This window comes from Echinops telfairi, unplaced genomic scaffold (genome assembly GCF_000313985.2).
Source record: "Echinops telfairi isolate 266 unplaced genomic scaffold, ASM31398v2 ScPeMD7_2291;HRSCAF=2852, whole genome shotgun sequence".
NCBI lineage: Eukaryota > Metazoa > Chordata > Mammalia > Afrosoricida > Tenrecidae > Echinops > Echinops telfairi.
Genome location: NW_022106189.1, coordinates 1,489,759 through 1,504,919, shown reverse-complemented (window position 1 = coordinate 1,504,919; position 15,161 = coordinate 1,489,759). Strand labels below are relative to the sequence as shown.

Below are 15,161 nucleotides of genomic sequence, written 5' to 3'. Positions count from 1 at the left end.
AAGATGACCATGAAAATAACAGAAACAACTTAGCATACGTTCTCTGGTCAGGATTTTCCTGGCTGCTGCCACCAGGTCCTATCCTCAGCATGGCCCCTGCACTCTTGGCCAAGACCCTTGCTCAGGTCTGGCCCCTGCTATGTTCAAGTGAGTGTTATGAATGCTTCAGCTTTGCCAGCAAGTGCCCCCAGAGGCACCGTACTGCACCAGCAGGCTTCCTGCTTGCAGGCAGCCTGTTCTCGTGCTCCTGGGGTTGGGTACACCCACTGTAGCCCCTGTGCTTGGAGGGTCAGGAAGCCCACTATTCCCTTCCTGGCCTCCTGGTTCTGCTGCTGCCCTTTCCCTGCCGAGATTGCTGCTGCTTCTCGAAGCCTTCTTGCGCCTTCTCCAGTGTTACAGCTCTCTGTCTCCTCTGCCTAGGAGGCTCTCAGTGCAAGGATACCACGTCCAAAAGCTGAGCTCCAGTCCTGGCTCTTAATGGTAGTGAGGCCACCTCTCACTCTCAGGGATTGGTTGTCTCTTTTTAAACCTAGTGGAATGGCAAAGCTGATCAGGATATACAAGGGTTCCAGCCACATTATTTGCACGATCCTATGCCCCAAGCTAGCACTTGTCTGTCACATTGTTGCACTGTGGTGTCTTGTGTGATGCTGGAAGGTAGGTCATTGGTATTTCAAATGCCAGCAGGATAGCCCAAAGAGAACAGATTTCAGCGGAGCTTTGACACCAAGAACAGAAAACTAAGAAGGAATTGGCTCCCACTTCAGAGGAAGGAGCTGCTGAAAACCTTATGTATAGCTTTGGAGCATTGTCAGATACTGAAGGCCTAATGAATAGAAACAGAGCATGGTTAAGAGATAGTGCTGGAAGATGAGCCCCTGGAGTCAGAGGGCACTGGAAATGTGATTGAGGAGTAGAGGTGACCATGGTGATGGAAATGGAGTAAAGTTTGTGGCAGTGGAACCTTTGGGACTTTCATTTGCTGTTGGGGCACAACTCAAGGTAAGGAGAAACAGCTACAAAAATTTTCTAATGTTTGGAACATGGAATGTGTAAAGTATGAATCTAGGAAAAGTGGAAGTGGTCAAAAATAAACTCGAAAACAAAGATTTATATCCTAGGCCTGAGTGAGCTGAAATGCACTGGCAGTGGCCATTTGAATCGGAAAATCATATGATTTACTATGCTGAGGAATTAAGTGAGATAGCATTGTATTCATTGTCAAAAAGGATACTGCAAAATCAATCATAAAAAAATAAATCATAAAATACAATGCTGTCATCAGTGATAGGCTTATGTTTATTCCCCTTCAAGGAAATCCAGTCAATTCAACTATTACTCAAATTTAAGCACCAACCACAAAAGTTAGTGATGTAGAAGTTAAGAATTCTACCAATGTCTAAAATTGATCAAATGCACAATCATGATTTATTGATAATTATTGGTGGCTGGAATGCAAAAATTGGAAACAAAGAGGAAGGAACAGTAGTTAGAGATAAGGACTCAGTGATAGAAGTGAAGCTGGAGATCACATGATAGAAATTTGCAAGACCAATGACATGTTCATAGCAAGTACCTTTATTTTCAACAACAAACATTGACTATACATACATTTGGACTAATCTAGATGGAGTATACCGAACTCAAATTGAATATATCTGTGGAAGAGATGCTGGAGGAGTTCAGTGTCAGAAGCTAAAACCAGACCAGGGGCTGACTGTGGAACAGACCATTAATTACTTAATTGCTCACATGTAAGTCCAGGTTAAAGTTGGAGATCATCAAACAAGTCCTTGAGGGCCAAAATATGACTTTGAGCATAGTATACCTCGCACCTGAATTTCAAGAGCATATTCAATACATTGATCACTAACGACAGAAGACGTGATGAGCTGTGAGAGGACATAAGAACCTCATTCATGAAGAAAGAAAAGGTCATTCAAAAGGAGAGCAAGAAAAGATCGAAGCTGATGTCAGAAGAGAACCTGAGACTTTCTTTAAATCGTAGGATAGCTAAAGCAAACAGAAGAAAGGAGACGTCAAAGAACTGACCAGAACGTTTCAAAGGGCAGCTCTAGAAGACAAATAGTACAGGGACACGTGCAAAGACCTAGAGTTAGAAAACCACACAGGAAGAACACGTTCAGCACGTCATCAACTGAACGGAAAAGTCAAGCCTTGAGCTGCAACGGTACAAGATTCTATAGAGAAAATATTGAAGATACAGGGAACATTGAAAGAATGGTTAAAGAAAGAAAGAAAGAAAAGAAAACAGGAGGGGAAGAAGATGGATTGAACACATAGAGTCACTCATTGTACCAAAAAGAACTAAGAAACACTCCATTTCAGGAGGCAGCCTATGAGCAAGAACCAGTAGTGCTAAATAAAGAAAGATTGTTCAAGTTGCACTGAAAGAAAGCCTTAGTCAAACAGAAGGCTCTGGGAATTGATAGAATACCAATTGAAGTGTTTGCACAAGCTGGTGAAGCACTGGAAACACTCACTCGTCTATACCAGGAAATTTGGAAGACAGCTACATGGCCAACTGATTGGAAGAGATCCATGTTTGCACCTATTCCAAAAAAGACAACCCATTAGAATGCTTGAATTATAGAACAATATCATTGATATCATATGCAAGTAAAATGTTGCTGAAGTTCATGCAATAGCAGTTTCAGGAAGCTGGTCAGAGGTTCAGGCTGGATTCAGAAGAGGACTGGGAACAAGGGATGTCATGGCTGATGTCAGCTGGATCTGGGTTGAAAGTGAGAATTCCAGAAAGATGTTTACTTGTGTCTTATTGACTAGATGAAGGCCTTCGCCTGTGTGACTCATAGCAAACGATAGATAGCCTTGAGAAGACTAGGAATTCCAGAACATTGTACTGTGCTCATGCAGATCCTGTGCATGGATCAGGAAGCACTTGTGATAACAAGGGAACACTGCATGGTTTAAAATCAGGAGAGGTGTGCAGCAGGGTGGTATGCTCTCGCATCCTTGTTCAATCATTAGGCTGTGCAGATCATCAGTGTGGGTGGCTTCCATCAAGACTGTGGCATCAAGATTGGAGGAAGACTTATTAACCCTCTGCAATATGCAGATGCCACAAACTTGTTTACTGAAAGTGAGGAGGACTTGAAGCTCTTTGTGTTAGTCTGGGTAGACCTAGAGAAACAAAGTCATAGGCACTCATAGATGCATAGGAAAGAGCTTTATATGAAGAGTAATCGTACATTAAGGAAATATAGCCCAGTCCAGATCAAGTCCATAAGTCCAATGTTAGCTCATATGCCAGTACCTGTCTGTAAATTCTTCTTCAGACTCATGCAACACATGCAGTGATGCCAAGTGCAGGAAGATTACAGGCCAGTGAGTGGAAAGTCTAGTGGATCCAGTGGCGGTGGAAGCATCTTAGCACTGGCATGGGTCTCCACATGGCTCCTCCAGTTTCAGGGCTCTGGCTCCATCAGCATAGCTCCATGTGGCTTGTTAACAGGAAGGGAGAGTGTGCGTGTTCCACCTCCAGCGAGCTGTTTATTTCCTTAGTGCCTCCAAATGAGGTTATCAAGCTGCAACCTGATTGACAGGCAAGACTCCACCCCTTCACCCATAATCGTCTCAAGCTGACAGCAGAGTATATAATTACCACACTCTTGATGAAGATCAAGAATTGCAGCTGTCCTATGGATTACAAGTCAATATAAAGAAGACCAGAATCCTTACAACTGGACAAATAGGTAACAGCATCATAAATGGAGAAAAGACTGAGATGGGCAGTTATCTGGCCTGTCTTGAAGCCCAGTTCAGTGAATTGAGATGGAAGATTTGGGCATGAGAAGGGATGATGCGAAATTTGTGCCTTGATTTCTGACTGACCAGCAAAAAGATCATCAAGTGGAATCATGCTATGCCTTGAAAGAACAGCTTCAGAGCAACCCAGACTTTTTTCCAAGGTCATTACTGGTGACAGACTAGACATGATGCTATTCTTACCACCCTGAAAGCAAACATCAATTAAGCCAGTGGAAGATGCCATTGTCATTTCACCCACAAAAACTCACCAAGTGAAGTCAGAGATCCAGATGATATTCATTTGTTTTAGAGATTCTGAAAACATAGAGTAACAGTGTGACAAAAAAGGCCCGATTTGTGGCAGATCCACTGCTTTTGTCACCATGACAATGCGCCTGCTTACTCAGCCATCTCAGTGCACCAGTCTTTGACAAAATACAGCATGTCTTTTGCTCCACCCATCTAGTCACCTGACCTGTGTGACTCTGTGTGACTTCCCTTTTTTAAAAAAAAAAAATGAAGAGGGACATGAAAGGACAGTATTTTCAATATAAGATTATAAAATAATAATAGTTTATAATTTATCAAGGGATCACAAGGGTGAGGGGGGGTATAATTTATCAAGGGACCACAAGGGGGAGGAGAAAAAAGAGGAGCTGATACCAAGGGCTCATATAAAATATAAATGTTTACAAAATTATGCTGGCAACATATGTACAAATATATTTAATACAATTGATGTATGGATTGTTATAAGAGCTGTAAGAGCTCTCAATAAAATGATCTTAAAATGAAAGAAGACAGCGATTTGATGATATAGAAGAGGTGGGGGAAAAATGAGGGAAGTGCTGTCAGTGATCTGAACAGATGAGCATGAAAAATGTTTCCAAGAATGGAATTGAAATTTGACAACTGTTATAAGTATAATGTAGAGTACTATGAACATAAGACTGTTTCATAAAAATATTTAAGTGAATACCTTTGAAAAAATGGAGAAAAGATTGAAGTTGCCAAGGATTTTGTCATGTATGCTCATGGAAGCAGTAGTCCAGAGATCAAAAGATGCATTGCATTGAGGAATACATCTGCTGCACAAACCCTCTTTAAAGTGTTGAAAAGCAGGGATGTTACTTTGAGGATTAAGGTGTGCCTGACCTGGTCCAGGGTATGTGAAAGTTTGAATCAAGAAGACTGAAGAATGGGTGCATTTGAATAGTGCTGGTGAAGGGTATAGAAAGTACCATGGACTGCCAAAAGAACCAACATTCTGATTTGGAAGAAAGAATGCTTCATAGAAGCAAAGACGGTTGTCAGGAGAGACCAGCCCCTGGAGACGACATCCTGTCTGAAGAGGCCAGCGAACACGAGGAAGGCCCTTAACAAGAGGGATGGACACCGTGGCGTCACTAATGGGCTCAAACATGAGAGCCGTTGTAAGGATGGCACAGGGCCTGGTCCTATTACGTTCTGTTGCGTTAGAGTTGGAATAGACCTCGACAACACCTAACAGCCACAATCACAGCCTGGCACAAGTGATGAAGAAAGATATTTGGCCCATTCTGGTGAAGAACTTAAATTTGGAGGATTCAGAGCTCATGAAAGCTTCCAGAGAAGTATCTGGTCTCACACACAGGATCAGCTCACATGTGAGCCAGAGTCACATCGGTGCCCTCTCCTCAAACCCCCGCCCCGCCCCAACCACAGTAACACTAGAATAGTAGTAACCTCAGTATTTTGGTGAAAATCGCTTCCAGCCTACAAGTTCGTCCTCACGTCTCAGGGAAGCAGAGGGTAGGCTGTAGCTATGCAGAGTCTCAAGTCAGTTTCAGTGCCTTTCGCACTTGGTCAGGAAGCTACTGAGGAAGAGAGGGACGGATAAATGCCAAGCACGGAGAGTAAGAGCCCGATGCGGAGTCTGGTGAGGGGTCTTCGTGGAGATAATGGTGGTGCTGATCTGTTCAGCCCACCGTAAAGTGCTATTGGTATGGTTAGAGAACTTTGTTAAAATGAGCAACCAGTATGTTAAAAACAACAACAAACTTTTCCGGTGGTGCTGATGCACTGGCAGATGGTAGGAGATAGGAGAAATGGCCATACCCTTTCTCCCTGATAAGCATCTGATTAATGGGCTAGTTATTGGACCCTTTTAAATCGGACCCCAGTGAACTGAGTGGGTATCTGGTGGCAGGTGCTTGGTGCAGAGACAAGATCGGGGTGACTTCCCAGTCTGGCAGGTGCTGCTGGAGCGCTGTCCAGTGAGCCGAGTGAAGGGTGGGCTGCTGTGTTGCTTGTGTTCTGTGCTTCATTGTGGCTTGTTTGGGCTGTTCTTGGTGTCTTGTAGGCTCTTCAGAAAAATAAGTACCCAGGACCCAGCCACACCGAGTCTTACTCTTGGCCTCCCATAGCTCGTGGCTGTGATGTGGTGGTCATCTCTCACAGTGGAAATGACCCTCTGTTGTACCTCCCCCCAGTGCTGACGATTTTGCAAACAGAAGTCTGCTATAAATCATTGCCAAGTAGACATGGAGTAAGTTCAAAACCATTTTTGTTTCACCGCAAAGACTATTTATTTAAAAATCTTAGGTCTGGCATTTGGTGAGGCTGCTCCATTTGGTTTCCGAGCTACTCTCTCCTTTCTTCTCCCTGGTGCCACTGATGCCGTGCACAGTGTTAGGCAGTCATCACCGCTCTGTTTCCAAATCTTCCCCCACCACCCCCCTCTGGTAGCCACTGGACACTGTGGTCTCTCTGCATTTGCCTGTTCCAGATCTTTCAGGTAAGTGGGATCATGTAGAGTTTGTCCCTTCGACAACTCGACATATTGTTCTCCTTGGTCATATGTATCAGAACGTCATTTCTCTGTATAGCTGAATAGTATTCCATTATCTGTTAAACCTACTTTAATGAAACAATGTTCTAACTCTTCTGACCTGCACGGTGATGACCACAAACTCTTCCTGAGTTCCTGCTCTGTGCAAGGAGCTGCTGTGAATGCTGTATAGGTTTGTCCCAAAGGATGTTTGTCCCTGATGTTTTGTAGGCTCTTCCGAGAAATAAGTTCCGGGGACCTAGCCACATTCTCTTTGTCTTTGTCTTTGCAGCCTCTGGCAGTCATCGTGTGCCCAGGGTGGAAAAAGGCCCAGTTTATTTTTGAAGTCTTGGGAGACTACAGCATGTCCTCCAGGCCCCTTCATCCTGTGCTGTTAACAGTTGGACTTCACAAAGATGAAGCCAAAAACATGAAGCTTCCAAGAGGGTGTAAGCGTCCATCCCAGTGGGCGTGGGAGCCACCGATGACACTGGGCTTGTATGGTGCAGCTAGTGGCCGTTGGCCCAGCCAGGCCTCGCTGGTCAGGGGCTCTGGATTATTGTCACTCCTAATAAAATGGATGGGGAGCAGCTGGTGTTTCCCTTTGGGTGGTCATAGATTCAGAAGACTCTGTCTCTCGCTGAGAAAGCTTCAATCAAGGGATTATTTCGTGAGCACCGACGGAAGCCCCTCTGCCTACAGGGTCGCCCACTTGGTGCAACGCTAATCTAATTTGATCATTACCTGGCTAGGCAGGACCTCACGTGCTTGAGTAAAGAAAAGCCTCTTTACAAAAAGAGAAAAACCTCTCTTTGCTTGTTTAACCAGAGAGCCTTCCCAGAGTGTGGGATCCCAGCAGAGGGAATGTGATGAAACCCTTTGGGAAGTCTACAATGTGAACTGTCTTCTCCTTTACAATGTAGGTGATGTGATTGTTACCACACCACATAGCCTCTTAAGACTCTATACGTATCAAAGTTTGCTGTTCCTTAGACTCTGTCACCTGATTTTGGACGAGGCGGAAGTACTATTCTCTGAAGCCAATGAGCAAGTAAGTACGGCATCCATGTACATGTCAACAATATTCAGAAAAGTAGATTAATCTATATGTACATGCATTTCTTTTTGTTTTCAACCTTGGTGCTTCCCAAGACAATGGCCCTGAGCTCCCAGGCCCGTTGACTCATTCCCCCAAGGAGTTTGGTTATGAGTAAGGAAGTTCTATAACTGCTTCATCGTCATCTATATTCGAGAGATTTACAGCACAGGAAATACATGTGTAGAAATGCCCTCTTGTTCAGTCTCTGTATGTATCTGTTCCTGGATATGGTTCCATCCTCCTTCCCACAATTGCTGGACTTGCATGTTTCCACCCACAGAGTATAATTATGGCCTTGACTGCAGGATGGTGTGTGTGATGGTGTTTACCACTGACACTTTAAACCCGCGTACTCCGCACAGTGTCTGTCTTTGCCTTCATCTTTTTTGCTGATCTCCCTGATTGTCCACTGCCGTCCCTTCACCCAGGTTACATGTCTACCCTCTAGGTAGCCACACAAAAGATAAAATAGTTAGGAATAAATATAATCAGAAAAATTTTAAAGGCGTATACAAAAAAGTTACAAAACACTACTCTGAGAGACCAAGAGGCCTGTGTTCAATAATGCGTCTTTTTTTTTTCTCCAATAGTTTGTTTGGCACATAATTTACATATCATGCAATAGAGTAAATTGATCATTCAATCATATCAAGGGGAATTGTACAGTCACCACCACATCTAGCTTAGAGCATCCCCTGCCACTACCATGATTAAATCGCCTTAAATATGAATTGTGCATTCCCGGTCATTTTCTTTTAATTAAAACTTTCCTTGAACATTTTCAAGTCCTCCTGTAAATGGAAGGCCATAGCATGCTCATGCTGCGGAGACTTAACATTGTGAAAATGTTAATACTACAGTGACCTACAGAGATACTGTACTCCTTCCATGATCATTCTTTAAAGAGACTGAGAAGCTATTCATCAACTTTATATGGAAAGGAAAGAGATTCCGGATAAGCAACCCCCAAACCAAATGCATTGCCTTCAAATTGATGCTGTCTCATAGTTATAATCTTACAGGACAGAATTAAACTGTACCTTCGAGTTTCCAAGGCTTTTAAATCTTTATGTGAGCAGGCAGCCTCATCTTTCTCCTGGTAGCTTTGGACTGATGACCTTGCAGTGAGCAGCTCAATGTGTAGCTCACTGGACAATGAGGGCCCTTGGATAAGCAGAGCACTACTAGAGAGGAAGAATTAAGTAGAAGGCCTCATGTTTCCCCACGTGAAAATCTCTGCTCCCCAGCCACAGCGGAGCAGCAATCTGGTTCTGGTACAGTGACAGACACCTAGACCAGTGGAGCAGGATTGAGAACCCAGAAGTCAGTCCATCCTCTGGAAAGGTGAGGTTTGACAAAGGACTGAAACTTATTAAATGGGATGGTATCTTTCTTTAGCAAACGAAGCAGGGCCCGTATCTCACACTGTATATGAAAATGAATGAAGACAGAGCAAGGGCCTAAATGTGAAACCTAAAATTATAAAGATCATTAAAGAAAAACTAGGGACAAATTGAGGGCCTCTAATACATGTCATAAATACACTGTCAAGACTGAGAACACAGAACCCTACATGACTGGGCATCCTAAAGATTAGAAACTTGATGCATCAAAAGATTTCATCAAAAAAGTAGAAAGAAAACCCATAGACTAGGAAAAAAAACTGGCAAATATATGGGGTGGGGGGTATTGAGGAATAAGCTGGGTAAAAAAGAAATTACCCTTTAACCTGTCATTAAGAAGAGAAAAGACATACCTGAAATCTCCTTTCCAGTGTTAAAGTCTTTCCTCTTGAATCCTTTCCAGGGGAATTTTCTAAAAATATTTTGGCCAAAGGTTTTCTGATTAAGAAAGCAATTATTCTTATTTCAGAAAATTTGAGAAATAGAAAACAGAATTTTAAATCAAAATCAATAGTTATACATGGATAGAGGCAATACTACTATTCTTGCTGTTTTTGTGCCTTTTAAAAAAATTCTATTAGTTATATATATAATAAGATTAAGATCTTTTTGAAAAATCATTTTATTGGGGGCTCGTACAACTCATCACAATCCATCCATCGATTGAATCAGCCATGTTTGTACGTATGTTGCCTCCATTCTTTTCAAGACCATTTTTTTATGCACTACTTTGTAGCTTGTATTTTCCAGTTAACAGCGATGTGAGTCTTCATCATGTTCTCTTTGTTCTTGGCATGACATCATTTATTTTAAAATCTCCTATTTTGGATATTTTGCATAGAGGCAATATACATGTTTTTTTGCACGGTGTATTTTTAGGATAAACGCTTAGGAAAGGAATAGTGGATAAAGACTTGTATTCTTCTAAGGTATTTTTGGGAAGTGTAGGATACTTGGTGACCAAGAGCATTCATTTGGGACTGAGGATGGTGCTGTGTTCAGTCCAGACTTCCTTACTTATTGTGACAGTGTGAGCTTGGACAGACTTCTTTCATTTCTACAAAGGCTCAGGTTCTTATGTACAAAACTAGGACTCTGGTATGTGGGGCAAGGCCAGTCCCCCACCCCTCTCCCCGCAACTAAACGGGTTCGATAGGAGGCACAGTTGTACAGTTAAGATATATAAGGATTATAATAAAGTCATGGAGAATGACAGAGAGCAAAATAAAGAAGTCAGACACATTTCATGGTAGCATGCTTACCTCCTGGATGGCCATGATCTAACCAGCCAGGTCCATGCACAGCATGGGTCAAGGGTCGGAGAGAGAGGCAAGGTGGCCTGGAGAGAGCGGGACCCAGCTTTATTGCTAGCCAAGGCTTATCTCTACATAGAGGGCGTGATTACAGGTCACATGTCACAGGAAGGGGCTGTACAAAGGTAATACAAGCAATAGGAGGGGGATATACCACGGGTATAAGTGTAACAGGAAGGGGATGAGCTAGGTTGTGTACACATGATAGAAAAGGGTGGAGCTAGAGGTATACATGTGACAAGAAGGGCGCACCGTAGATTCATGATGGTGGCCTAACCTTGGTCACCCTTGAGTGGGCTTGACCTCCCTGGGCTCTCCTTCAGGGAAACAATTTACTACTACCCTTATCAAAAGGCAGTGGGCCCTACTTGTGGGATAAACAGTGGTGTTTGCTTGCTCTGGATGGCTGATAACCCTTAGGGAGAATAACCTCTGACCTACTTCTGTTGACCTCCAAGTGTATAGTCATTTGCCATGTGTAGCAAGCAGCTAAGTTTGGGACACATTTGGGGGAGACAACTTGGGAGAAATCTTCCTTGTTTCCCGCAATTCCCTCTTTTGTTTTATGTATAAAAACCAAAAGAGCTACAGTGGCTACACGTGATTTTCTATACATTGAAAGCTGTCAAGGCAAATTTAATGACCAAATTAATATAGCCAAGCCAAAACTCAGGCTTAAGGCAAGCATTTTGAATCCAGGCATGGGGGATAAAGTCCCCCTATACCCATCCACTATTGGAGGAAGGTATGAGAGGGATTAGATGCCGTGGTGAGAAGAAATAGAGCAAATAGTAAGAGTAATGTCTGCTTCTATAGGGAGATAGACTCAATCATGTGCTCACTTTAAGGCAGCAGAGCTTTTACGGGAGAATCTGGAAAATGATAGACTACCGCAGGAAAATGTACTCAGACTACATCTCCAACTATCAGAGTGGCAGTGCCGTGGAATACTAGGCTTCCAGATTCCCTCCGTACCAGTCAGGGCATACGTCCCAGTCTTATTTCCCTCAGTGCTTGTTTCCCTCTTGGTACACTGCCTTGTATAGTCCCTGTTTTCATGCACATACCAGCCTTCTTGACACAGTGAACCTCTGTAACCTCATGTCTCTCTCTCGACATAAGCTGGACATTAATTTATATTGTTCATTTGTACCTATTCTCCTAATAGGTTTATTGTCTTTTTTTCTTTTTTAACATTTTATTAGGGGCTCATACAACTGTTATCCCAATCCATACACACATCAATTGTGTAAAGCGCATTTGTACATCGTTTCTCAAAACATTTTCTCTCCATTTAAACCCCCGACATTAGGTCCTCATTTTTCCCCTCCCTCCCCGCTCCCCCCTCCCGCATGAGCCCTTGATAGTTTATAAATGGGTATTTTGTCATATCTTGCCCTGTCCGACGTCTCCCTTCATCCACTTTTTGGTTGTCTGTCCCCCAGGGAGGAGGTCACACACAGTTCCATGTAATCGGTTCCCTCTTTCCTACCCATTCTCCCTTTACCCTCCCTGTTTTGCCACTCACACCACTGGTCCTATAGGGCTCATCCGTCCTGGATTCCCTGTATTTTCAGTTCCTATCTGTACCAGTGTACATCCTCTGGTCTAGCCAGACTTGCAAGATCAAATTCGAGTCATGGTAGTGGGAGCGGGGAGGAAACATTTAGGAACTAGAGGAAAGTTGTATTTCTCGTCATTGTTACATCGCACCCTGACTGTGTTTATTGTCTTTTCTCGTTTTCTGTTGGTACATCATCTTTTTCTAAACAATTGTTTAAAGATTTTATATATGGCCACTAATACTTTATTATACAAAGGTAAGTAAAATATTACTATGAAAATCATAGAAATGATTAGTAAGTAAAAATAACAAACTGTGAAGTTATTTGTTTCTCAACTTCCCCTCTTTCTAGGTCTATACACTTCAGAAGGCAGTATTTCCTTTTCTCTAACTCTTCTCTGAGATTCATGCACTTTGGACATGTTGTCAGGGGAGACCAGTTCCTGGAGAAGGATAGCGTGCTTGGTAAAGAGAGAGGCAGTGAAATAGAGGAAAGCCCTCCCAGAGGTGGATTGACATGGTGGCGTAGCAGTGGACTCAAACCTAACAACTGTGAGGATGAGGCAGGACCCGGTGGTGCTTCCTTCTGTTGTGCATAGGGTCACTGTGAGTCGGAGCCGTTTGACAGCACCCAACAGCAACCCTTCTCTGAAGAATTCTGCATTCTTTGACTTATTCCACATAAAAGTGAACCACAGACATGTGTAAACCATGGAGTTAGGGCTCGTGCTTAATTCTAGCCCTAGTCTAAGAACAATTACATGGCCCTCGTTGATACTAGCCCTCCTGAAGAGATCACTGAAAATAAGGCTACTATAGCAAAATGTGTGAAGAAATCAGATGGTGCCCCGCTATCAGAAAGGACAGTGTCTGGGGTCTTAAAGACTTGTCTTCAAACATGCAGCCATCTAAGTAAGTCTGCACAGAAGAAGCACAGCTGGCGTGATCCCAGGATTGTAAATAATAATATCCAGAGCTGAAGGAGAGAATGATAATCAGCTTAAATTGTGAACACCCAGTTTGCAGAAGACTATCGAAGAGAGTGGAAGCCCAAAGTCCCCACATGGATTAAGCCTCTGGTAAATCCCCATTGAACATAGTCCAGACATGTGAATAGCCTTGCTATCACACAGCACTGTAAAGTGGATTATGGAAGGTGTAGCCAGATTAAAATGTTCTACCTTATCATTTGACCTCCCCTTTTAAAAAAAATCATTTTATTGGGGGCTCATACAATTCTTATCACAATCCATACATACATCAATCGTGCAAAGCACATTTGTACATTCATTGGCCTCATCATTCTCAAAACATTTGCTCTCCACTTAAGCCCCTGGCATCAGCTCCTCATTTTTTCTACTCCCTCTCCCGCCCCCCTCCCTCATGAACCCTTAATTGTTAATTATTATTTTGTCATATCTTGCACTGTCCGATGTCTCTCTTCACCCACCATTCTGCCATCTGTCCCCCAGGGAGGAGGTCATACGTAGATCCTTGTAATTGGTTTCCCTTTTCCAACCCACCCTCCGTCCACCCTCCCAGTATCACCACTCACACCACTGGTCCTGAAGCAATCATCTGCCCTGGATTCCCTGTGTTTCCAGCAGGCACCAGTACACGTCCTCTGGTAGAGCCAGATTTGTAAGGTAGAATTGGGAGCGTGATAGTGGTGATGGGGGAAGCATTTAGGATAGAGGAAAGTTGTATGTTTCATCATTGCTACATTGCACCCTGACTGGCTTGTCTCCTGCCAGAGACCCCTCTGCTAGGGGATTTGACCTCCCTTTTGACCAATTTTAAAGTTGCTTAAGTTTTCAGTATTTTCGTTTTTTGATTGCTTTTTATTTTATTGTTGACAGCTTTTGTTGACAGTTCTTGTTGTTTCCTGTTTGTGTGTTGTATGGTTTTCTGTTTGTGAAATCCAGGATAGGTAAATCTGAGAGACGGTGACTGGCTTAATAGTTACCTAGGGGCATAGCAAGGGAGGGTGAGGAGGAAGGGGGAGCTGACAACATTGATTCCAAAAAGAAAATGTTCAGCACTGAAACTATGGCTCGGGGAGAGGAGGGGCGAGTCTGATCAGAACACACAGGAGTACAGTAACAGGGAAGGAGAGTGAGTGGAACATATCCTGGCCTACCAAGCCCCAAGGATGATATTCCTGCTGGGAGCAGCCAATGCACAGAGAGGACCAGGGCCAGCCCCACCACAAGACACAACATCCCTCACCGACCCATAGCGCTACCCATAGCGCTACGGGGGACAACACTGGAGAAAACAGTGGGAATTGTGCCTGATCTTACCACACCACACCAGGATGAAACACTTAAGGGGGTGTAACAGAGCAGCAAAGGGACCAAAGCAATGAAGTCCCTGAGGAATCCCAAAAATGGACTTTGGGGTCAGGGTGTGGCACCTCATCAGACTGGAAAACACTCATAGAGGTCAACAAACAGACCTGGAACTATTAATAGGTTTTTCTTTTTTGCTGTTGTTTTGTTTTGCTTCTGTGTTTATTAATACTTTTGCATGTCTCTCTACATAAGATAGGCAGGGTGAACAATCCAGAGGGAAAAACAATAGGACCCACGGTTCCAGGGCAACACAGGAGAGGGGGCTGGGGAAACAAAGGGGGATGCCAACAGAACAACATGTGATCTAGAATCGATGGCGAGGAGGATGTAGGATACCTGGTGGGACTTGATCAAGGGCAATATAGCCAAGAGAAATTAACGAAAGCTGACTGAAGGTCGAACCTGATGGTGAGACAAGAGTATAGTAAAAGGAAATAGAAGAAAGAAATAGGAGGTAAAGGACATTTATAGAGGTCTAAGAACAGTCATGTACATATGTAAACATATGTAACAATAGGGAAATAGATCTATGTACATATAATTATATGTTAAGTATTAAGGTAGCAGATGGACATTGGGGCTCTACTCAAGTACTCCCGCAACACAAGAACACTGTTTTAATAACCCGGCATTCTGTGATACTCACCTTCCCAACAAGACCACTGAAGACAAAATGGGTGCATGGCAAATGTGGTGAAGAAAACTGATGGTGCCCAGCTATCAAAAGATATAGCATCTGTGGCCTTAAAGGCTTGAAGATAAACAAGTGGCCATCCAGCTGAGAAGCAACAAAGCCCACATAGAAGAAGCACACCAGCCTGTGTGAT

General features: G+C 43.3%; 1 protein-coding gene across 1 annotated transcript in view; it reads left to right on the top strand.

The window, feature by feature from the left end:
* Window positions 1-15,161, top strand: part of TDRD12 (tudor domain containing 12) — an 82,203-nt gene that overhangs the window by 41,987 nt on the left and 25,055 nt on the right. Inside the window, exons 13-15 of the mRNA XM_013005202.2 lie at window positions 6,134-6,319; window positions 6,894-7,050; window positions 7,525-7,652. Of these exons, the coding sequence (XP_012860656.1) occupies window positions 6,134-6,319; window positions 6,894-7,050; window positions 7,525-7,652 (471 nt within the window). The remainder of the gene's footprint in view (window positions 1-6,133; window positions 6,320-6,893; window positions 7,051-7,524; window positions 7,653-15,161) is intronic.